This window comes from Sceloporus occidentalis, unplaced genomic scaffold, assembly GCF_023333645.1.
Source record: "Sceloporus occidentalis isolate IW3139 unplaced genomic scaffold, rSceOcc1.0.p SCAF_23, whole genome shotgun sequence".
NCBI classification, from domain to species: domain Eukaryota; kingdom Metazoa; phylum Chordata; class Lepidosauria; order Squamata; family Phrynosomatidae; genus Sceloporus; species Sceloporus occidentalis.
In genome coordinates, this window is record NW_028317003.1 from 5,129,497 (window position 1) to 5,155,474 (window position 25,978).

Here is a 25,978-nt window from a genome sequence, read left to right on the forward strand (position 1 = left end):
CTCTAACACCACTTCATTTTACTGCCACTGTGTATTATTATGAATAATTTCCATAACATCGCCCCTGTGCTTTCCACTTGGACTTCAGCTAGCATTATTGGGTTGACCAGTCTGTATTGACAAGTGCAAACCTGTGCAAAGGATTAAAAATAGTAGCCATAAAAGTAGCCCTTCTGACCATAAAAGGTTCTCACAGCTCAATATAATAATGCTTGTTTCTAATGTGATCACAGAAGCTGATTCTCAATAAATCCAGTGTTCTCAAGTGTGTGATGTTATTTTCACTGGTAGATTCCAAGCCAATCTAGGCAACAGTCAAAAATAGTTCCTAAAATAAATACATTTCTCTTTGCAAAGTATGGTAAGATCCACAGACGTTGATCCCCACTGATGGTTGGCGCAGGTTTTCTCCCCCTAATTTCCTCCCGCTGTACATTGTTTTGCATCCACAGCAAGTAGCCATGTGGGACCAGTCCCTTTATCTGAAGCATTCATTCTGTTTATCCTTCACTGTACAGAACAAATACAAAGCAGGAGGTTTGAGCCATTGCTTCACAGAAGTACTTCATTCTTCAAATTTCCGGAATCCAGATATTGTCAAACACAGGATAAGGAATGAAATATTCTTTTATTTTCTTCAAAATAATTATTTTCCCCTAGGGTAAGGGGGTTGCCATGTAAGCTAAATGTGAAGAAAACAGAATTAGGTTAATATTATTTTATATTAGAACTTATTTGTCCTCATATGTTAGTCTGTTTTATTTATTTTATTGGTTTAGAGGTAAAATAGAGTTGACTGATAATTATTGTTGGCTAAATTAACTGTAGGAGTTATTGTATGCAACTCATATTGTATTTATGTGTCTTTTAATGGTTTCAAAGTTTTTAAGATATTGTTAACACTCGCATTACCCGCCTTGACAACATGAACTACCGGCCTATCTATTCTACCGCTTTATACATTTCTAACTGATGGGGAAATTGGGGATAGGGATAGCCTTTTCTTCTTTTTATTATGGGCTCTGATGCAGTTATCTCTTAGTATTTTATTAAAATCGCAGAACACCTCTAATTACAATAAATTCGCAAAATCTTCTCAAAAATGACAGTTCCTCTTTCGGTATGTTTTCCCATACATGAGCGTACTTTCAGACTGAATTTCAGTTGAAGTAAATTGTCGCATCAGAGATTAACCCTTTGAGTGTCCCCTCATGGGAGTCCAAGCCAGTTTGTATATTTAGGTTTAGGTGACAACCTTAGAAACGACTTACACTTTACCTAGGGAAACCTTTTTTTTTTCTTCTTCAAGACAAGCTAAGCTATTCATAGAAACCTAGTTTAAAAACATACTCTCAGGAAAAATAGACCTAAACACATTTCCCTCTAGAGTTTAGGCACACAAACAAAGGGGATACATTTGATATTTTTGCTATAAAACATCCAGGAACCCTTTTTGTACTCAATGTTCACCTGCTATTGTGGGATATAACTCCCATTACTCATCGGTATTCTGGCATGTTATGGAAATTGTAGTTAAAAAAAGTGCCTCAGATAATTTTTTTCTAAATTTTTTTTATTATATAAATCTATCTCCCTTTGTCTTTTTTTTATACTTCCATTGTGGATGAGGGTGCGTGGCGTGGGGATCACCTGTGGTGTCTTTTTTATTCTTCCTCGCAATTAATAGTAAATGTAAAGCATCTGTCTTTAACAGAAGTCTTGTATAAAGTCTACAACACTCAAGGCTTCTACTTGGTAGGGGAGGGCCAAGGCCTGGGGGGCAAGTCTAGGCAACTGGCCCATTGCGCCACCAAAGCGGCTGCGAGCGACATTGAAAGCGGCTGTCGTGTGGCAGTCACTCCACCGGCGCTTAATGAAATCAAAGCGGCCGGCGTGCACGCACCGCACCGCACCACCCAATGGCTGTGCCTCAGCTCTTCATCCCACCCCTTTTAAGACGTGGGACGAAGAGCTGAGTCATGGCCGTTGGGTCTGACTGCCACATGATGCAGGGGCGTACCGAGAGTATTTGGCACCTGTGGCATATACTGTATGTGGCACACACACTTTAAAACTGCATAGTTTCTATGGTTAGGCAAACATTGACAGGGATACAGCATAATTATTATATACTGAGGCACACATTGACGTCAATGCATGCCTATCACTATACATTGAGCCAGACACTGACAATACTGCACTACAACCCCTATCACTATATACAAAGCCAAACATTGATGTGGTATAGGCCTACCTTGTCAGTGACTGGCTTAGTATATAGTAGGGAAAATGCACCGAAATGAAAATTCTGGACCTAAACTGAAAATTCAGCATTCACTTGGCCAAAACCAAAAAAAGAAACCCAAAAAACGTTAAAATACTTTATTAAAAGTAACTCACCAAAATTAGACTAAAAAAAAAATCAACAACAATATTAATTAATTATATATATATATATATATATATATAATTAACAGCAATCACAATCCTATCATGCCCAGGTTCTAGCATGTGCTGGCTGACTTAGCATAATAGGAGTGTGACTGCTGTTTGCTTTATATATATATATATATATATATATATATATATATATTATTCTGTCCAATAAAAGTGTTGTTAACACACCAAAGTTGGACTCCTATCATGCCTAGACAGCCAGTATATGCTGGAATCTGGGCATGAAAGGAATGTGATTACAGCCTCCCTATGCCATGCCATCCCCAACACTCACACATCCATGCTGTCTGAAACCCTCATTCACAAACATTCAGCATAACACCCATCACTCTCACACACTATCCACTCTTCCTGAATCTTGTCCTACCTTTCTTCTGTCACTGTCACTTTTCCTCCTCCTCTTCGTTCTTCCTCTTCTGTGTCCTGTCCTTCCGGTGCGGAAGACGGTGGGCGTGGCTTCAGTGTTTTTCTCAAATCCCGGCGCACAAGTCCTGACGCGCCAGCCGGGGCAGGCCGCCCCCCGCCAGGTACGCTACCGGCACGACGGCCGCATTCAATCCAGGCGCAAACTAAGTGGCTGCGTTGAATATCCGTCTGCCGGCCCGCCGGCCCGGATTCAGGGCGGCCTGGGAGGCAATTGCCCCCCTGCCCAGCCCGCCCCTGCTACTTGGGGAGGCAGAAAATGGCTGCCTGCTGGCAAGGGGTGAGCCTAGTATTTGTCGCTCCTTCTGTGCCCCCCCTCATTACTAACACGTATACTAAAACCATATACATATACATAAATACATACATACAGTATCTCTCCTACTCTCTGTGTCTCCTTCTCCCAGGGCCGCTAATTATGGGCTATCTACTGACATTCTAACACCATACACCGACTCATACATGCGTGTTAACACTATGTAAAACAGCAAGAAGGTAATTTAACAGAGAATTTTTATAGTAATACTGAAAAGTAAATAGAGATTTACTTCAGGCACAAATCACTGATACATGGAAAAAATAGTTCCGCTGTTCCATTATTATAGCCAAACAAGACTGAAATAAGTGAAGTAAGCTACAATTCATGATATTACAAATTCTGAATAAAATCACAATATCATCATAATAGTATTGATGCAAAGAATTTATATAAGTCCAAATGGTACAATTCTTACCAAATTTCCTCCAAAGTGGTGTTATTTTCAATAGATTTTGCCAAACAATTTGCACCATTATTTGTTAGGCAATTGTTCACCAGCCTAAAGGGAACACAAGGTTTGTAGGTCAACATACGACAAATGGTAATGTAACATTTTTTTCTGTTTTCTATCTATCTAGCTAATCTGTTTTATTGTTTCTATTTTTTCATTCAAAGCATGACACAAGAAATAGAAAATATGCATAGCGCAACATCTGACGTATCTCACAAAAAAAAAAACCAGAAGCTGATATTTCATTTTAACAGATTATTTGTAGTTATAATCTTGTCATTAGAACCTTGAAGAAGGGTTATGTAAAAGTACGTTTCCTCAGGTATTCCTACCCAATTGAATCTGTTGAATTGGTATTTAACCAGGGTATCTTTTTTTTCTTTCTCAAATATTTTATTTCCCAAAAGGAATTATGTTCCTTTCTCCTTTTGATATTGTATTTGATTATTGACTCAACCTAAGTGGAAGTGTCTTGTTGATGCCAAATTCTAGAAATCACTATTTTCTGTAGTTAGCATAATTCACTATATGGACAAAAGTATCAAGCACCTAGCCATGCAGTCTGCGTTTACAAACATTTGTGAAAAAATGGGGAATTCTGAAGATCTTAGTGAATACCCGCGTGATACTGTGATGGGATGCCACCCAATAAGTCAGTAAGTGAAATGTCATCCCTGCTAGATATTGCACCGTCAACTGTGGTTTTGTTGGAAAGTAGAAGTGTTTAGGAAAAGCAACAACTCTGCCACAAAGCAGAAGACCACGTAAATGTATCGAGTCATAAGGAGCATGATGTGTAAAAGTCGTCAACGCTCTGCTGATAGCGGATAGATGATGGAGGAGGGATAATTGCATGGGGCTGATTTTCAGGGATTGGGCCCATTACTTCCAGTCAAGGAAAATCTGAATGCTTTAGCATACCAAGTCATTTTGGACAATGCTATGCTTCGAACTTTATGGGAACAGTTCGGGGAAGGCCTTTTTCTATTCTCTGCCCCAATACACAAAGCAAGGTCCATGGCTGGATGAGTTTGGTGTGGATGACCTTGACTGGCACCCACAGAGCCCTGATCTCAACCCCGTCAAACACCTTTAAGATCGAGATTGTAAAACCTCCCTACTATAAAATAAACTGGATGAATGCGCAAAATTTCTCACAGAATCACTCAGCAAATAGGGAACCAACTGCATTTTAATGTCTGTCTTTAGAATGCAACATCATCAAAGCCCCTATTGGTGTAATGGTCAATACTTTTGTACATATAATATATATATTATAAGATATTTCTTAGAAAAGTGTAATCTCTGTATATTAAAATGAAACAGGTTCAGGAGATTGTTCAATGTTGCCTTCAAATAAAGTTGTAATTTCGTGGAAAACCCAGATCTATATAGGTTTTATTTCCTCCTTTTTTTTTTTGGTTAATCCTTTTTACTTAACCAGCAGGTAAGCAAGGGAGGGCATTCTACCAAAATGGTCATATTTTTGGAATATATGATTCATCTAAGTGTTTTTGTTTCATTTAATAAAGATTGCGTTTGTGGGGTTAATTTTAGACCGAGATACATAAACCTTCAGAAACCCAATCAAAAGTATATTCTTGAGCTAGTTTGTTCTTTATTTTATAACTTAGGTTTATTGTCATAGTTTGTGATTTTTCCACATTCAATTTATAATTAGAATTTCTTGCATCAGACTCTTTATCGAGTTAGTTGGGTCTCTCTGAGTCAATATTATGTAATCTGCAAAAAGACTTGGTGCTTGTGGGCATTCTTGTCTGGTGCCGTTGCCAACTTGGAACCAATTTGATAAAATCCCGGTTCCCATGGTTCTTGCCACTGGATAAAGCCATTATTGCTGTTTGATGCTACTGTGGAATCCATATTTATAAGGAGTTTGATTCCGAAATCCACCAAATGATTCTGTGAAAAGCCTTTTCAGCATCAAGGGACAGAGCCAAAAGGGGAGTCTCATTTCTTCCTGCAAACCTAAAAATGTTAAGTCTAAGGGTGTTATTGCTGGCATAACGTCCCTGTACGAAACCTACTTGATCTTGATGAATTAGTTGTGCAATTATTGATTTTATATGGTTCTTAAGTTTCACTAGGGTATTTTTAACTTTTTATTATCAGGAGATCTTACTTTAACTATTGAAGATCATTTTGTTATCCATATGAAGTTTATAGAATGCAGAGTTTGTCAATTGTTATCAATAATGTATCCTTAAATATATATATAGAAAACAGGAACAGTCCAAATGGTTGAGACAGGCAGCAATCAATGAAAAAAAGAGTATATTAACCAGAGGTCAAGGGCAAAGGCAAACAAGGTAAATCAAGAGGCAAGCAAGTGGTCCAACACTGGGTAATCCCAAGGAGACACTGTAGCGCAGCACGGAGGGTAGATCTGGAGTCCAAGGACACACAGGAACCAAAGCTCTGGAAAACTGGAGTAATGTGAAAGAAGTCTGTGTTTTTTTTTTTATAGCGCTACAGGTATCCACTATTCCCCATATTGTTTAAGGCCCCTATTAGATTGGATGCTAGAGGGGTGTTTTTCCATAACACATATCCCTCTGCCTTTTTGACTAAAGGTAATCAGAGCCCTGGCAGTTATGGGACTAGGCTGTCCTCCTGTTATGGTCTAGCTGCTTTTCTGCTACATTGCTGGAGGCTAATACAGCCTGGCTGGGTTGCCATGGCTACACTCCTGTCACTCCTTTTGGCTATTTAAGCAGCTAGACTTCACTTCCTCCTTGCCCTTGTGTTGTTTCCGGCTGCAAGTGCTATCTCTGTGTTCCTGAATTCCTGTGCATGACCTGGCTTTCTCCGACGTCCCTCCCGGGTCCTGATTCCTGGCTTGATCCTGACTTTGCTGATCTCTGTATTCCTGACCCCGGCTTGTCTTTCGGTATATGCTCTTGGATCACGATTTGGCTTTGTTCACTATTGTTATTACAATAAAGGTGATTGAATTTTACGTTTCGTGTCTGTCTGGTTCCTGGTCCCTAACACCTCCTCCACAGGTGCAACCCGCAGGGCGGAGGAGTCACAAATTTAATGCACGGCTTCGGCCTGTTCCTACACACTGAGAATTTAGGCTGCAGCATCGGCCTAAACTGCAACTATGGAGCTTTGAAGTGGGGAACAGGAGAAGGGGACTCCAGATAATGCCAGGTAAGGGCCAAATGCTTTTGTTTTACTATAATTAGGGTTAGCAACCACAAAACTAAGTCACAGATTCCAACACAAGTATATCAGAAAATGTCAGGAGTGAACATTAAAAATGCAGGTGCTACGAAATACTTCGTTCAAGGCTTGTAGAACATCTCCTCACCAAAGGTGTCGAAGGGTCTGGTTCTCAATTAGCATTTCTGCAAAACTTTCTGCTGCTTCATCTGTGAGCTTGTTTTCTGTCATCCTGCATTTATGAAAGTAGGAATACATGAAAGATTAGTTTCTACTAAGAGATCATTGAATTAGAACCAGTTAAATCCAGTAACTGTATGTAAATAATTGATCAGGTTTCGGGTTCGAACAGATTTGTGTCTGTTGCCTATGTGAGAAGGTAGGTACAGTTTCAGAGGCAGAATTATACTGCTGTTTCACTTTTAATGTCAATAAAACAGCTACAGGAGTGTCTAGCTGTACATCATGTACAGTGCCTTGCAAAAGTATTTACCCTCCTTGGCACTTTTTCTATTTTGTTGCATTAAAACCTGGAATAAAAATGGATTTTGGGGGGGTTTGTTTTATTTGATTTACACAACATGCCTACCATTTTGAAAAGGCAAAATATTTTTTATTCTGACACAAACAAGATATAAGACAACAAAACAGAAAACTTGAGCGTGCATAACTATTCACCCACCCAAGTCAATATTCTATAAGCTTGGCACATCTAGCCACTGGGATTTTTGCCCATTCTTGAAGGCAAAACTGTTCCAGCTCCTTCAAGTTCGACGGGTTCTCCTGGTGTACAGCAAGTCATACCACAGTTTCTTCTTCCTAGCTGCTTGCACACACTGCTCTATTTGAAGAATTTTGGAACAGCCCAGAGCAATTCCCCCACACCCTGGGCAACCTGCCTGCCTGCAACCCCCCCCCCCATAGGATTTTGTTGCTTACCTACCCCACCAATAATTAAATACCACAGAAGCTAGGCTCATTTGAGTTAATGTTAAGAATCCACTCTAGCCAGCATGTACATTTTAATGCTAAGAGGTTACTTTACATTTTCATGGTGCCCCCTTGCATGAACTTGGGAGGAATTCTATTAAATCCCCCTATATGAATGTGTACCTTATCTCATTCACTAGTTATTTAGTACACATGAGGTGAAATTATCCGTGCCATAACACATCTCCTGGGACATGATATACTTATCACCAGTAAGCTACAGAGATGGCTCAGCAAAGTCTGCGAGTGTGTGGGTCTAATGAGACCCCATCCACATGCAAGCAAAACACTGATTTCAACTGGAGCACATTCCAGGCGCAAACTGGCTGCTTTAAGCAGTGGGACACAGAGGGGATATTGGTAATATTTTTTTCTTGTAGGTTTTATGAAGCTACATGAAAGTGCTTACAAAGTGTGATAGTAACAGAGAGGAGCCCTATAGGAAGCTAAATGTACAATCACTAAGTTCAGGACCTACAGTGCTCCAAAAACATATACAAAAATGGTAACTGAATTTTTTTTTTTTAAATATAACCATTTGTGCAAAATGGATTAGATGAGTCCTATACATCTTTAAGTATATAAATACATAAGATACACAGACACTAGTATAACATACTTACCACAATGTTTGCAAAGCTGTGTTTTGTTGTAAAGCCTTTGCAATATACTTGCCACCTGTACTGGAAATTTGATTGCATGCAAGACTGGAGAAAAAAACAACGATTATAACAATGAATATAAATTATATATTGAGGTCGGGGTAGCTGTTAGAAATCTTGGGGCCCAGTATTGGCCTAGTGTCCTGGCCCTCATCTCCCTCTCATCACCCCACCTCATGTCCATCCCATTGTCCCACTCATCACTTTGCCTTGTGATCCTCAAATAAGCACAATTCTAGAGGCGACAGCCTAAGTTCACCACTGACACTCCAATACACAGACACCCACACACGCTAACACCATGTACTAACATACTCTAACAGTAACAGTCACATACATGCTAATATATGCTCACACTTTACAAACATACTAATATAATATGTTCACAAACACCTTACAGTAACAGACACATAATAAAATATGATGGTGCTACTTTACATAAATACAAATTGAGCCTATATCTCAAAATATATACCGGTAAATAAGGCTGCTCAACAAGTGAATGTAGCAACTCTTTTACTACACTTCAAAATAAAAGATAGTAGAATCAAATAACCTTGAGTTGCTCTCTATTATGCAAGTGAGCATTTGGCTTTTTCATTCTGGATTCTACATTTTGAATGTACAGAGAGCACTATTATATGTGTATTTTTTCTTTTTATACATGTTACGCATTTCAAGAAGAATACATCCCTCTGGGAAATTATTTAAGTGTTTGGGTCCATTATGCTAACACCACACACACACACTAAACCTATACACTCATACTAATGCCATAGAGTAACACATACAACATACGGTCACACTCTTTACCACATATATACACACACATACACACATTTATATATATACACACATATATACGCACACACACAAACTCTAATATACAGTAAGACCTCACTCAACATCTTTTCATCCATCATTTTATAAATGTCACTGGCAACGTCAACCTTGCTGAGTCCTGTAGCTTGTACTCTCTCCACGCAGCTTGTACTCTCTCCACGCAAGCTGTGGCTGCCTCTCTACTCAGCGGCTTAACAAAAAATTCCAGGGTCACCTTACCAGATATATGGTGGGGACCCCAAGCTCCTCCTTCACATACAGACACACACATTAGCATCCTTACACACACACACACTAACATATGCACTCACACACACAGTAACATACTAACATATATACATATACATAATAACATACTTTGTATTTGTTTTTGTACACATAGCCCCAGACACTCCAAACTTGTATTACTGTATCAAAATATTAACATATACCTATACATTTTAAAGCCCACATTAAGGAAAAACTACCTTAATTCAGTGAGACTGGGGTGATTTTTTATGGCCACAGCAAATGCCTGGGCTCCTTCATCTCCAATCTGATTACCCCACATCCTGTAAAGAATACACAACCCGTGAGGAGGCTGGTTAGACAATCCAAACACACACATATATAATAAACAGTCATGTTAAAGAGTCTAATGTCGATTCCAGACAGCTAGGTAAAAAGCTGTAGACTTTAAAGTGTAGGGTTTTTTCTTCATCAGCCACAATCCAATGTCATTGCTATAACCATCATCATTCCTATAGCAACATATTGTTCCGAAACACTTCAGATAACCATTTAAAAGTGCACAAGGTCAAGCAACTTAAGGATAAAAAGAAAACAAGAACCTACCCAATATCAAAAATATTGCTGTTTTCCTGAACGGCTTGTGCAATGCAGGTTCCTCCCACAGCTGTTAACTTGTTCAACCCTAATCTGAATAAAGAGGAAATTGTTAGGTACCGCAAGACTGGTCTCAGTTCTTGTCTTGAGTTTTAAAATGGTTTCTGCCTTTGTTGCTTTTTTATGATTGAGTGCCATGATCATATTTCAGGTTAGTCAACATTTTGCTGTAATATACTTGTCTACAAGAACAAACATTTTCAGCTCTTTTGTCAGTGTTAGGATACGACAACCTGATAAATTCTAATAGTGAAATGTCTGCATGAAAAAAATCTGTAAAATGTTAAGGCAAATGTGTGTCATTCAAAAACTCTGTTTGTGAAGCTGAGAAGATATCTAGGGGACAGAGTAAGCAGGTTGGCATTTAAATTACCCGTATTTCCCCATGTATAAGATGCTCCCATTAATTAAGACGCACCTTCATTTTGGGGCCCAAAAATTACACTTCTATCATGCCGAGGTTCCAGGATGAGAGTGATGTTAGCTGTGCTGGAATCTGGGTATGCCTGGGCATGATAGAAATGTTATTTCTGTTAGCAATCATTTATAGTAATCACACTCCTATCATGCACAAGCAGCCAACACATGCACATCACTTTCAGCCTCTCTGTGCCCTGCCCCCACTACTTACATCCATGCTATCACACACACACATTCATTCCCTCATTCACGCATACTCATACACCCTTCCCCACCCTTACCTGAACTGGAGATCTTCCGGTGCCGCACGCAGACTTTGTTTCCCTCTGCGTTGCTCGAACTCTGAGTGAATTTCTCTGGTCCTGCCCAGGGGAGCAGGAATGGAGCGGAGTCATGTGATGTGATGTACATTCACTTGACTCCATTGGATTCCTGTGTCTCCTCGGCGGAACAAGAGACGCTGCTGAGCAACACAGAGGTAAGCGGGGAAAAAAATTTCTACAACGACTGTATAAGATGCACCCTGTTTTTACACCAATTTTTTTTCTAAAAAAAGGTGTCTTATACATGAGGAAATACGGTAATACATCCACATTTTAAATACATCTCTCTCTTTCTTTAGGAAATATGAAATACATAATACTTACTTGAGGTGCTTGAGATTTGGACATTCCCTTATGATTCTTGCCACATATTTAGCACCAAAATCTGTTATGAGATTCTTGTACAATCTGTAGAATATACAAAATTGTATCTCATTCCAAAGAATAACTAAAATTATGTAACAACAATGAAGGGTCTAAATTTTGCACTGTTGCATCAGCATATTAACAAAGGGATTAAAGTTGCTGTTCCATAGAGGGGACCCTTTAAAATTTCCACTAATAAGATCTGCATCATGTAGAGAGGGAGATGTAAAAGAAATCTGTCGTTTTGCTTTTCTCGTTAATGCTCCATGTCTCTTAAACACAGTGTTTAAAATGTATTGAAATACTACAATTACCTAGAAACACAGTCATGTCATTCCCCAAAAGCCCTGCCGTTTGCATTACATCACAGCAGTCTGGCCAACTACAGCCATGCTCACCAGTGTTCACCAACAGTGTTGGCCAGTGATGGTTATTAAGTGTTATTGAGTAAGGTATTTTGTGTTACAGAGTAATGTGTGAGAGGTGTGATAGGTATGATGGGAATCAGGCCCCCTTTAAACAAGAAGGCCTTATCTTGTGTGATGCCACCTTTAAGTGTGCACAAAATGTATTCCAAAATTAAAATAAACAATCTATCAAAGCTAAAGTCTGCCACTGACCCTTACTTCTGACATGGTTGCAGCAATTAACTACTCTAACGATTCTACTATGGTACAAGTCATCTACAAAACATAGTTGTTACCTAATGGGTGACCACATTTCTCAAATATGTGCAACCTCCAAAAAAAAAAAAAAAGACATTTTGACCCTGTGTACCTCACCAAAGGTCTAATCTTAACTGAAGCATACCCAAGAAAGGTTATGATCTTATATTTTGTCAATTCCACCGACAAAACCCTGGCTCCCTCATCTGTGATCTGATTAACACTGAGCCTGCAAAAAAAAAAAATTATAAATATATAATCAGTGTACAAACGTAATGAAAACAATTTAATATATTAAGGATAATATATTTTCTTTAACATATACCAGTATTGTCACATAAATTATTGTCTTTATGCATTCATGAATGAACATTTCCTCCCCTTGAAAGCACCCAAGAGTCCAGTGTTTGATTGAATTTGCCCAAGAATCACAAGTGATAAATAGACCACAGCCTGTGTATCATTTGTTATAATTTTTTTTTTTCTTATGTGATTCATATTGAACTGTAGGTTATAACAATATGGCACAATCATAAAACATGGCAACATGGAAAAAAAAGACCCCTGTTCAAAAGTCTGCATACCCTTAGTTCTTAATAGTGTGTATTGCCCCCTATAGCATCAATGACAGCGTGCAGTCTTTTGAAATAGTTGTCTATGAGGCCACACATTCTTGCAGGTGGTATAGCTGCCCATTCATCATGGCAAATTGCCTCCAGGTCATGCTAAGTATTTATTCAAGCATGAACCGCATGTTTCAGATCTCCCCAGAGCGTCTCGATGATATTAAGTCAGGAGACTGTAATGGCCACTCCAGAACATTCAACCTTTTCTGCTGTAACCACTGGCCTTGTGCTTAGGGTCATTGTTGTGCTGGAAAGTCCAAGAGTGCCACAGACACAGCTTTTGTGCGGAAGAATGCAAATTGTCTGCTAGTATTTTCTGATAACATGCTGCATTCATCTTGCCAGCAATTTTCACAAGATCCCCTGTGCCTTTAGAGCCAACACCCGCAAAATATCAGTGAGCCACCACCATGATTCACAATCGGAATGGTTTTCTTTTTGTTGTAGGCCTTGTTAACCCCTCTCCAAACATAGCGCTTATGCTTGTCACCATAAAGCTCTATTTTGGTCTCGTCACTCCAAAGTACAGTGTGACAGAAGCTGTGAGGCATGTCAGGGTGTTGCTGGGCATATTGTAACCAGGCTTTTTTGTGGCATTTGTTGAGGCTTCTTTCTGGCAACTTGGCCACGCAGCTCCTTTTTGTTCAAGTATTGTTGTACTGTGCTCCTTGAAACAAACTCATTGGCTATTTATACACAGACACTAATTGCAATTTAAAAAGCCACAGGTGTGGGGAAATTAACCTTTAATTGCCATTTTAACCCGTGTGTGTCACCTTGTGTGTCTGTAACACTTTTGAACAGGACCATTTATGTCATATCTGTTATAATTATGATGTAAAAACTATGGTATAAAAACAGACAGGTTCTTTTTTGCATGATTAGTCATATTTTCAAAACCAATGCCAACATTTCACAACTTCTACCAGGGTATGCAAACTTTTGAATAAGTATATTAAGAAATGTTATGCTATCTTGTTACGACTGATATACTTGATAGGGTTTTTTTTTTATATACTTAAGGGATACAGGAACTTTCCAGAAGAAGTCCCAAAACACTATGAAGGGACTGCAATTCTCTAACACGTTCGCAATTGGTTTCCCCTCAAAAAACAAACTAATGAATTTGAGTCGAGCTACCTGTGGATGGAAATACTATAAAGCATCTAAACCCTCTGCTTTTATCCTCTAATACTGTGCATATAGGAGTTATATTATATAACAATACACACATATTTACATTCAAAATATTAGTTGCCAGAGATTGAAATGAATTATTTTAGATGTAGGGCTACTGCTATGTTTCTCTGCCTCATTTGTCACCTAAACATTGTTTATAGTGTACTAGACACACGTTTCTAGCTTGAGAGAAAAAGGAAGAGGTCTCATTTGTATGTGTGGTAATTAATATACTTCCATAGTCATTTCTTTTTCCCCACTTACATTTTATAGCAATTATGTGGGACCTCCTGTTTACTTAAACTGGGCATAACTAGAAACCACGGGTCCTGTTGCGAAAATTGCCTTGAGGCCCCCCAACTTCAACAGCTCTGCTATCATTGTCACCAAACAACTTCCCTGTGCCTTCTTTGCCCCTTGCCCCCCTTCCAACATATGTAAACACACTCCATCCCACCCGACTTACACATCCATGCTCACAAAGTACACATCCATGCTCACACACACATACATATATACACAAACACATACATAACCCTGCCAGCCCCCACTTCTTACTGCTCATGCATCTTGCTTTCCGGCTGCTCACACATTGTGCGGGCAGTCTCGGTTTCGCCGCTGGGTCATGTGACATAACGTGACCCTGATATACTCCTGTCTCCCTGTGCAGGTTCAAAATAGTTTAGAAAGGGCCCTTCCGACATGGATCGGTATGGTCCAGGTCGGAAGGGCCCTTTCTAAACAATGTTGAAACGGTATAAGGAGACAGGAGTAACTACCCTCCTGTGTTGTTACAAAACAAAAACAGCAGTATTAATTCCTGACTATTATGACTCCTCTGTTGCAGGAGCCATACATTGTTGCTATGTGGTAATCTTTTTATTCTTAAATTGACATGTCAACCAGCTTTTTTCGACTACAGCCAGTTGTACTCTTTTTAATTAGTGCAAGAGAGGTATTCTAATAACTTCTGAATGACCTAAGTTAAGACGTGACTTCTCACCTAATCACAGTAAGCCTGCTGAAGCATGGAGTGAGCTCCTTCACCCCATAATCATTTATATTGTTGTTGTCCAGTTCCAGAGCAAGTTGTTTTCGGAAGTGATTTAACACAAAGGAAATAGCACCACAGTCAGAGGAAGATGCACCACAGAAACTTAGCTTAATGTAATCTGCACATATGCCTTTGGCCGCAATTTTGCCCACCTCATTGTTCTGCGTCTCGCATATACACCGTGCCATCCAGAGAAAGTGACTGAGGGCATGAACGCGATTAAATCCCATAAAAGAAGAACGGGGCAAGCTTTTTAAGTGAGATTTCACACTTTGAAACAGCTTTTGCTTCAAGGCTTTTCTTTTTAATTTGAGAGTTGAAGAAGAGACTAAGTTCCTTAGAAGTACCTGTTTTGGTTTTGAAAGCAAGCCGCAAAGGAAAAGATTAATGAACTGCAGGTGGTCAGTGTTCTTAAAGGGGTCCCAAACAGCATCTTTTTTTGGACATACACATGATAAAAGAGACTGGCAATGCCCGATATCTGTAGGTTGAGTAAACTGACTAAAAAATGTAAGAAGATCTGTGGTACCAGATTGGTTGTCTATCACAAGGAACAAGGCTGTAAAAAATGACTGTAGAGTAACATGAAAGAATTCAAATGACATAATATCACCCAGGTCTCCACAGTCTTCTACTGTTCTTAGAAACCCCAACTTAAGGTCCTTCTCAGATACTTTGGCAGAATTTATGGCCTTTTGGTCAAAAACAAACATTGACTCTTCCATTCCATTGTATGCAAGTCTTCCAACTGACAGCAAGGTGTCTCTGCAACAGCTGTATGTTTCTGCTTGGCTTCTGTTGGTTTCTTTACTTGAAAGGTTCAGATACACCTCAACTATAAGTATAAATATGTCTGTAAGTGTGATTGAGCTGCTTGAAAAACTGTGGCTTTCATTCATGGAATGAAAGTGTGCATATGACTTAAATATGATCCAGCAAAATAAAGGAATTGAACAAAGACTGCTAAAGTTGTGATTTGCATCGAGATGGTTTATAACATGCCTCTTAATATCAGGTTCCTTAAAGAACAAATTGGTATATTCAAACAGGTTGCCTGCAGAGAATCCTCTCAGCATAATCTTCTTCTGGATAATGTTTCCTGGGACCTGGCATCCTGTTCTTCCTGTCAAAACCTTCTTTGATCCCTTCAGCAACTTTCCACTGAGGAGGTGGTTGAGCAGTGCAACTGGATGACAAGCATTGTTGGGAGAAGACACCTCTGGAATACTGCTTAAGTCAAAATTTGAATGTATTTCATCAAAACCGTCAAAGGTGAACAATACTGACTCTGGAAACTTCAAAATGTAGTCATAAACATCCTCAGGATACTCATCCGGATTGCAGTTATATTTAAAGAGGAGGTCCTTTAGAGATATTTGTTTGTTTCCTTTAAAAAAGCTAAATGTTCTACATCTATACCTAAAAAGGAATTTAATGTCCAGATATGATTCTTCTCTGGCCCACAGGTTTTGCATTTTTTGTATTAAGAGAGATTTTCCCATGCCAGCATCACCAAAGATGAAGATAGTTTCTCCATCTTTATTGATCACACCATTGTCATCAAAAAGTGAATTTAGACTTTCTACTCTTCCTATGGTTTCATGTGATGCATTTAATAGTTCCATGACTCCATTGACATATGACTCTTGGAGCATCATTTCTTCCTTTTGACTGTAAGACATTATAATTTTGGAATCACTGCGCAGTTCCTGCTTGAGCTTCTTGCTATACCGTGTAACTACAGAAAGAAAATAATACATTGATTATTGAAAGATAATAAGGCTAACAAGAAGACATCAATGCAAAGTAAACAATAAAACAGTATCTTCTGTTATGTTAGATGCTTGTAGGAACATATATATATATAAAATTTAGAAATGTGCTACTTCCATTGGTTACACCTAGTTCAATTCAAATTCATAAATTAAGGCACAAGTAAAGTGAATGTATATTGCAATTTCTGTCCTATTCTCAATCATGCTAAAACCTGAAAACAGCCAACATCTGTTTCCAGTGGTGTTTGCTTGTAATACAAACACAAGATGTATTAACAAAAGGGAGAGCTGGGGTTTTAACACCCATAATTCACCATTCATTATGAAGGGCCAACACTGGCAAGTTCCTCCAGTTACAAATGATAAGCTCATTTGGAGAAATCTCACCAATTTAACTATGAATTATACAGGGTTGAATACATTCTTCCTCTAGCAGATGCTTATTGGCAGTGGGCCTATATATTGTATAGAGAATTAAAGGAGTTGGGAATACAACTCTGCTGCAACGTGTCCTGGCAACTTTCCCTTTAGTTAACAGACCCTACAAAGAAAGGGTTTATTTATTAGACCTCCAGCATAAAAAAAAAATAAAATAAAAAAAATAGATTTTTGGTTAAAACTAGAGTAATCAAACCTGGGTCTGTGTTTATCACTGGTAAATTCTGTACTTGCTCTGAGGCATGAAAATCAATCCTTTGTAGCCAAGCCCCCAATGAAAAATAAGCCTCTGGAATCCGCTGAATGATGCTTAGGAAATATTCAGAAGCCTCCTCCCCTTTGCTCTCCACCAAATCGAGAATCTGACGAACCTGTGACATAAGGATGTGAAATATAACTGAAAATTACTGACAATATGGTACGTTAAAAAACAAAAATGGTACCGTTTATAAGTACCCCTTATTTCTCACACATAGGATATGAAGACAGGGAGGACCGTCCAGACCTTGGTACAGACCTCTGCAGCTTCTTCTTAAGGTATTTCATTATTTTTCTTTTAGGGTAAATCAATATTTATTGAAATTTTTCAAATTTTGCAGGGGTACAGAAAGAAAAATCAGGGAAGGGAAATTAGGGAACACATACACCAATACAGCACGTAAGGGGGGGTTACAGCCGGCGGCATACAATAGCACAATAACCTGTGAGACCAGTAGGCAGTCAAAGCACAGCCAAGACATTCCAAATGAGCACAGTCACGTGACCGTGACCCCCAGTGGTGGCAGGCAACGTTAATACAGAATGGATTTATTGGCCGTAGGAATCGCCAACCAGGGCAGAGACCTGGCTGGAAAGCCCAATAGAGCATCCTCAACGCCAATCCACTGTTTCTGAGGTGGGCTATGCACCCATTCCAAGATCCGAAGGAGGTGGCAGGCCCTATAGTACGTACGGTGGCAGGGGAGCGCAAGGCCCCCTCTTGTTTTGGGGAGGATCAAAGTACTGAAGCGAATGCAGGGGTAACGTCGCAACCACACAAACCGAAGAAAAGCAGAGCGGACGGCAGAAAAGAACGGAAGAGGTACGTGAATAGGGAGAGTCTGAAATAAGTACAATAGTCGGGGCATAACTTAATTTTTAAGGTGTTTATCCGTCCAAGCCAAGAGATCGCAAGCCCAGACCATTTCCGCAGATCAGATCTCAAAGATGTCAAAAGGGGAAGGAAATTGTGAGCATAAAGTTGCGGAAGATCAGCAGACAACCAGATTCCCAAGTATCGCAGCTTCGAGCTACACCATTTGAAAGGGAAAAAGAGCACTCAGGGCACTGCAATCCTGCGGAGGTGAGATTAAGAATCTCTGACTTGGTCACGTTTATCTTAAAATGAGAGAGTGAACCGTACAACTGGAGCTCCCGCATAATGGAAGGAAGAGAGATCCGGGGCTGGGAAACCGCAAAAAGGAGGTTGTCCGCATACCCCAGAAGTTTATGAGATGTGCGACCCACCTGCAGGCCCATAATATCGGGGTTCAACCTGACTGCTTGCATCAAGGGCTCCAGGGACAGCATAAACAGCATCGGCGATAGAGGGCAGCCCTGACGGGTCCCATTGCGGATGGGAAAGGCATCAGATAGAGAGCCGTTTATACGGAGACGCGCGGAGGGAAATGTATAGAGTGAGCAGACCCAGGTGAGGAACCCCATGTGGCGGAGAGTAGCCAGCAGAAATGGCCAGTCAACCCTATCGAAAGCTTTCTCCGCATCAGTTGAGAGAAAGATGGTAGGCAGCGAGGTGCGTTTCGCATAGTGCATCAAATTAAGCACGCGAATGGTGCTGTCTCGAGCCTCCCGGTCCGGCACAAAACCGGTTTGAGCCGGATGGATCAGGGAGGGCAGCAACGGTTTCAGGCACATAGCCAGGATCTTCGCAAAGAGCTTCAGATCAGAGTTAAGGAGCGAAATGGGGCGGTAGCTGCCACATTGTTCCGGATCTTTATCCTCCTTGGGTATAAGGGAGATAGTAGCCATCAAAGTATGCTCGTGAATCTGGCCTCCCTCTAAGATGGAATTGAAGGCAGAGACAAAGAACCGGCCAAGGACGTCACGGAAGCGAGAATAGTACCGCAAAGGGAAACCATCGGGCCCCGGGCATTTCCCAGTGTGAGAGGCTTTTACCGCTTGAACGAACTCAGGCAGTGTGATGGGAGCATCCAGCGCTTCCGCAGCAGCAGAAGAGACGCCCGTACGAACTGTACGGTCCAGATAATCATGCAACGCCGAGCGGCCAACGGTCGGAGAGGGGACACCTTGCAAAGGCAGGAGGTTGTAGAGGCCCGTAAAGTAATCAAGGAAACTCCGCGAAATGGAGAAGGTGCAGATGACCATCAGCCGACCGAACCCTCGGGATATACGTGAGGTGGCGGGAGCCTCGGAGGGCAGGAGCCAGATACTTGCCAGGCTTATCGCCGTGTTCACGGAACAGCGCTTTGTTGCGTAAGTATGAGCAGTGGTGTTTATCGTTAAGGATCTTGGCCAGCTCCCCACGAAGAAGCGTAAGCTGCTGCAAGATGTCTCCGGCCAGAGAGGCCTTATGGGCCCATTCTAACTCAGGAATGCGTGCGCACAAGGAGCTGATCTCCTTCCCTGTCGCCTTCTTTCGCTGGGAGCAGAGCCGCATGTAGTGACCCCTAATCACACTTTTGCGGGTTTCCCAGACTGTGAGGTTGGGGACATCGGGGGACGAATTTTCACTGAAGTAAAGGGATAAAGCTTGGGAGGTGTCAGCACACACCACTTCATCAGACAGGACAGCATCGTTCAGGCGCCACGAGCGTTCCGTGGGGCGAGTCAGAGGCGAGGCCAGGGAGAGTATCACCGGGGCATGGTCAGACCACGTCGTCAGCCCAATAGCAGCCCGACGTAGAAGGACAGCGTGATCATAGGGGAGGAAAAAGTAGTCAATACGGGAATAGAAATTATGAGGGGTGGAGAAGAAAGTATAGTCCCTATCAGAGGGGTGAAGAGCCCTCCAACAGTCAACAAGACGATAAGTGGAGAGAAGAGAAAGAAGGGAGCGCAGGACGTGGCGCGGAACGCGGGAGCGGCCAGAGGAAGTGTCCATAGAAGGATGAAGAGCCACGTTAAAGTCACCCCCCAAGACCAGAGTACCCTCAGTAAAGGCCTATCCGTTTCAAAGATAGATGTTGCCCCCGGTTAGGAAGGTAAAGGTTAGCAAAAGTATGTTTGGGTCGCGATAGTCCCCTTGAGAAACAAATAAGGCCCGTCCGGATCAACGCAGACACCCAGCTCCCGAAAGGGGAGAGATTTAGAGAGAAGGATAGAAACTCCTTTCGTCCTCGCGGCAGTGTTAGAGCTAAAGAAACCAGTAGGATAGAACCGGTCAGAAAGCCTAGGGGCTCGACCGTCGCAAAAATGCGTTTCCTGTACAAAGGCTACATCAACCTTTTCTCTTCGCAAATCGCGCAGCAAATGCGAACGTTTCTCCGGGATATTAAGACCCCGAGCATTGATAGAGAGAAGCGTGAGGGCCTTCGTCATGGCAGCGGGCAACACCGTAGAGGAAGTAAAAAAAAAAAATACAAAAAAAAGGGGGGGGGGAGAAAAGAGGGAGGGGCAAGGGCCTTAGGGGGAGGGAAAAGGGAGAGAAAAGAAAAGAAAGGAAGGAGAAGAGTGGGAGCCCCAAACAGGGGACTGAAACACACGAAACGCCTGCCGAGACGGCAAAAAAGGGGAAAAACCACCTCCCAGGTAAAGGGAAAGTGGGGCCGAATCGGCAAAAAAGAGGCGATATGTGCAGGGAGGTGAGCAACCAACAAGGAAGAAAAAACCCTGCCGCTACACGCAAAACAGATGTGCGCGGAGTAGAAACCTGAGTGAAACAGAGCACAAAGTAACCTGGGAATACAGAACAATATAGTTACAAGTTAAGACTGCAATGGGAGCAGTTACAATGTAGAAAGAGCAAGTCACCGAGGCGAGAACAGAGCGGCCAGAAAGACAGAGGACCCCCAGGTGCTAAAGGAGACGTGTGGGTGTAGTATGAAAAATAATGTGTGTGCCCAGAGACACGTGCGATGTGAGCAAATAAACATAGACAACCACCGTATTTAAAAAAAAAAAAAAGGGGGGGTACATAACTTAACTCTTGACTGCTAACCGCGCAACTTTATTAATAACTGACAATTGTCAGTTAAAGCGGTATGGGGGCATGCTGCTTAGATGCCTGTATCTCAGGCATCTAAGCAGCTACAGACCCCCAACATATACCGTTGGAAAGGTGCTTGTGAAAGAATAAAAAATATTAAGTAAAAAAAATGTACAAAAAAAGTAAAAAAAAATGATTTGGGGGTCTCTAAAGGCAGATAAATAAAGATCAAAATTGCCTAGAGACCCCCAAATTAAATTATCTAAACATTAACTAGTTTAACTTAAAAAAAAAAAAATAACGTTTAAGTATTCTAGCTAAATGATCACTGTGGTAGCCAATGTTGTTCCCTTTTTAAAAATGGCCGATACTAAATTTTAACTCCATGATCCCTTTGATCATGGGGTTAAATTTAGCCAATGGTAGAGGAGGGCAATTTTTGAAATCCTGATGAACTGTAAATATTATTAAAATCAGCCATTTAGCCTGTGCGGTACGTGAGTAACCATCTCATCCCTGGAGCTCCTTGCATTTTTACTGCAAAACTTATTTTTGCTGTAAAAGTTTTTTTTTTTCTCCCTTTACCATCATTTCTTTCGGATTGTAAGGGGAAAGAATGGTGTGTGCATCTGTGAGTGAATGTATGGAAAGAATGGTGTGTGCTTCTGTGAGTGAATGGAGATATGAAAGGCGTGTGAATGATCAGTAATTAGGGTTGAAGCCTTAACGTGGCATTACTGCTCACGTAAGAAGTTAAATTATGGCACAAAAAGTACACATTTGTAAAAACTACACCCCTTGGCGCATCAAATGAGGGGCTGCATGTGTTTCTAGTCCAAACCTGGAGTGCGCAAGACACAAATGAACATGTCGCTATGGTTAGAAAAAACATATTTTCTAGCCAAAGCGACATATTCCATCATTATTTGTGCACTCAACTTTTGTCCTAGAAATACATGTAACCCCTCATTTGAAGCTCCAAGGGGTGTAGTTTCTTGAAATGTGTACTTTATGTACCCTAATTTAACTTCCCAGATGTCTAGACCACTTTAACTTCAGATATGGCAGATTTGAGAATCTTGTTAAAAAATTGTCTTAAAACATTTAGGGGTGATGCCTGCAAATAGACAGCTCTAGACAGCTAGGAAGGTAAATTATGGCACATAAAGTATATATTTTCAGAAACTACACCCCTTGACGCATCAAATGAGGGCCTGCATGTATTCGTAGCACAAGACTGGAGTGCGCAAGACATAAATGAACTTGTCGCTTTTAATTTATTTATTTATTTATTTTTTATAAGTGTGATATTCACTTATTTGTTGTGCACATCAGATTTGTGATACAAATACAAACAAGACCTCATTTGCTGCAGCTGGGGGTGTAGTTTCTAAAAATATATAGTTTTGTTGGCATATTTTAACATCCCGGGCAGCTAGAGCTGTTTAATTGACGGCAGCCACGCATTCAATTTAAAGATGTCTTTTGTGATAGTCTAATAAATTTAACTTTTAGCAATAAAATATTAGAAAAACACAGTCTACTGTTCTCAATTTCTGTTTATTTTAGACCGGTTACCTGCTACAAATATTTAGCAACACAGCTTTTGATATTAGAGTTTAGAAAAATAAAATTACAAACTAATTTTTATTGAGTTGGAAGTGAAAAAATACACTTTTTTTCCCATTTTTGGCTTTATTTTGCAAATCTAATGAGACATACACATATAAAAATGGTATATTTGGAATCCGCTGGGTGTGCTGAAAAAAACAATATATGGTTTGTATAGTTTATTCCCAAGAAATGTACTTCTAAACGCATTTAAACGTGAGATGCGCCAAAATGCCGAAAACCAGCTTAGCACCCAGGTGGGAAACGGCTTAGCAGCCAAGGGGTTAAAGTATACACAGTACTCATCCATTTATCAAGGCAGATATCCAGGTTACCGCATGTGCAAGAGAGCGTGTACGGGCAATATAAACCTTCGCAGGTGAGTAAGTGTGCGTGTGCGTGTGTGAGCAGGGAGCCAGCCTCAAGAAGGCGAGTGTCAAGTAAAGAGCAGGGCATCCCCGTGTGTGCACAGAATTGAGCAGTCAGTACCCCTGGCAATACCAGAGAGAGGAGGGCAGCGAACAGGTAAGTGGAAAGTGTGCAAGGGCAACCCTGTGCTTGCCCAGAGAGCAAATAAACATAGACAACCACCGTAAAAAAAAAAAAGGGGGGGGGGGTACATAACTTAAAGTATACACAGTACTCATCCATTTATCAAGGCAAATATCCAGGGTACCGCGCGTGCAAGAGATCGTGTACGGGCAACATAAACCTTCGCAGGTGGGTGAGTGTGCGTGAGCAGGGAGCTATCTCCGAGAAGGCGAGAGCCAAGTAAAGAGAGTGCGCCGTCTGAAGGCTAACCTGCAAGGACATCTCTGTGTGTGTACAGAGACACATAGGTGCACAGGATTAAGCAGCCATCCCCGACAAGGAGAGGGCAGCACCCCTGGGCTGTATCAGAGAGGGGAGGTCAGTGAACAGGTAAGTGGAAAGTGCGCAAGGGTAGCCCTGTGTGTGCTCAGAGACATGTGCAATGTGCGTAAATAAACATATGCAACCACAATAATTAAAAAAAGGGGGTACATAACTTAAAGTATACACAGTAAGTGTGAGTAAGTGTGCGTGTGCATGTGTGTGAGCAGGGAGCCAGCCTCAAGAAGGCGAGTGTCAAGTAAAGAAAAGGGCATCCCCGTGTGTGCACAGAATTGAGCAGTCGGGGTACTGGCAATACCAGAGAGAGGAGGGCAGCGAACAGGTAAGTGGAAAGAGTGCAAGGGCAACCCTGTGCGTGCCCAGAGACACGTGCGATGTGAGCAAATAAACATAGACAACCACCGTAAATAAAAAAAAAAACAGGGGGGGTACATAAATTAAAGTATACCCATCCATTTATCAGGGTAAATATCCAGGGTACCGCACATGCAACATAAACCTTCGCAGGCGGGTGAGTGTGCGTGTGTGAGCAGGGAGCAAGCTCCGAGAAGGCGAGAGCCAAGTAAAGAGAAAGTGCGCCGCCTGAGGGCTAACCTGCAAGGACATCTCCGTGTGTGTACAGAGACACATAGGTGCACAGGATTAAGCAGCCAGCCCCGACAAGGGGAGATTATTTTTCTTTTAACAGGCTGGGGGATACATATTAAAGTACTTATTAAGTACTCCATAATTTATTTGATGGTGAAGCTGCGCAAGACACTAAACGGTTAAGTAAAGCAACAGACAAACATGATGGTAGGACTTTCATGGTTTGGATGCCATGCTGCATCAGTAAATAGACAACTTGCCACCACTGAAAGAAATTCATAAATACTGAATCACCAATTCAAATTCCATTATGGGAGAGTGGATTACATAATGAACTGGAACAGTTTTGTTTTTATATAGAACTGGTATATGTGCCTTGAAATATACGATGGACATACTTGGGAACTTCCAGGCTTCACCTCCTTGGAGCCCTCCCTATAGCCTAATTATGTCAGTAGGCTGGGTTGGTGTCATCGGTGGGGTGGGCTGGGGTGACATCGATGGGTGGGGCATGGTCAAAGAGGGAAAATTGACCCGGAGAAGCGGTGCTTCACCTGGAGTCTTTGGGCAAAACTCTGAAAGTTCCTAGGTATAATGATGGAGAAGGTCTGTGCTTTAGCTCCTGTTTATAATCTAAACTACTCTAAAGAAAAGCCTGTGACAGGGGTAGTTGGACAAATTGGCTACTTGTGGTTGAAAAAAAAACACAAAACAAAAAAATCAATGGACTGGAATATATATGCAAATCCAGATAATACTTTAGATCACTACTTTTAGTGCTACACACAAGCATTGCCCTTTTTAAATAGGACTACTAAGAGCACTGAAATGGGATAGCCGCTATTTATCCCTAGCTAATTATAAGAGAAAACTAAAATGAACACAACATTCGTAGTTATGAACATGAACGCCAACTCACCCTATCTGCTCGTGTCCGGAACTGCAAAACAATTTCATTATCTTCCGTGGAAAAATATTCATTTTTACTCAAGTTGTCAAGTAGGCACTGTGTGTTGGTGATCTGGTTAACCAATATCTCTCGACTTGTCTTAATCAAGTTAACATAGGATTGATGCGTTGCCTGTTGAATTTCCATTGTCATAGTTGGGTATCACAGCTTTCAAGTATTGAATTCATTTGAGATCGATATGGTGTGCGGTTACTGGGGGCTTTAGTTAAACTTTCACTCACCGAGTTGAAATACTGGAAGGAAAAACAAGATTATGCCAAATTTGCATGGTGTTCTTTAGAATTCCTCCATATGCATTTTCCCCTCTCCCCACCTCCCAGCAGAAACATCTTCTGGCACATGGTGGGGTAGTACTCTAAAAATATTTTAATATGCATCCTTCATTGTTAAGGTTACTAAGGACATAACTTTTTTTTCATGCATGACACTTTCCAAAACAATGCTGGCTTATTGGAAGCATTTTAATTAGTAACCAAACATGAATAACATTTTAGTGACAAGAATTCAATTTAAGCTAATGAATAATTTATTATTAAGTGATGGTGTCATCTCTAAAATATTCCTGACTGTATGTAAATACAGTCTAAAACCGGGGTGTCCAAGTTTTTTCTGCAGTGGGCCACTTCATCAGAATTGTATACGTGCGCGGGCCACACTCATTTTTCACTGTGAGAAAATATGGCCTTTAATAAAATATGCAGATTAA

The 25,978-nt window shown here is 40.9% G+C and overlaps 1 protein-coding gene across 1 annotated transcript; it reads right to left on the minus strand.

Annotated features, from left to right (window-relative positions):
• Positions 1 to 597: 597 nt before the first annotated feature.
• Positions 598 to 25,398, minus strand: LOC149300728 (nucleotide-binding oligomerization domain-containing protein 1-like). Its single transcript, XM_089484779.1, has 11 exons — positions 25,222 to 25,398; positions 17,262 to 17,436; positions 14,802 to 16,590; positions 12,139 to 12,222; positions 11,287 to 11,370; positions 10,169 to 10,252; positions 9,802 to 9,885; positions 8,453 to 8,536; positions 6,988 to 7,071; positions 3,615 to 3,698; positions 598 to 682 (listed from the first exon to the last, which is right to left on the minus strand). The coding sequence occupies exons 1-11, from the start codon at positions 25,396 to 25,398 to the stop codon at positions 598 to 600; spliced, it is 2,814 nt and encodes a 937-aa protein (XP_089340905.1).
• Between the last annotated feature and the right edge of the window lie 580 nt (positions 25,399 to 25,978).

What these genes read in the sequence shown, in the direction of transcription:
- LOC149300728 (XM_089484779.1), bottom strand. Translation starts at nt 25,398, where the DNA reads ATGGAAATTCAACAGGCAACGCATCAATCCTATGTTAACTTGATTAAG. An exon ending in TCCGGACACGAGCAGATAGG is followed by an intron (nt 17,437 to 25,221) that starts GTGAGTTGGCGT and finishes CTTATGTCACAG; the next exon opens with GTTCGTCAGATTCTCGATTT. An exon ending in AGTGATAAACACAGACCCAG is followed by an intron (nt 16,591 to 17,261) that starts GTTTGATTACTC and finishes TTCTTTCTGTAG; the next exon opens with TTACACGGTATAGCAAGAAG.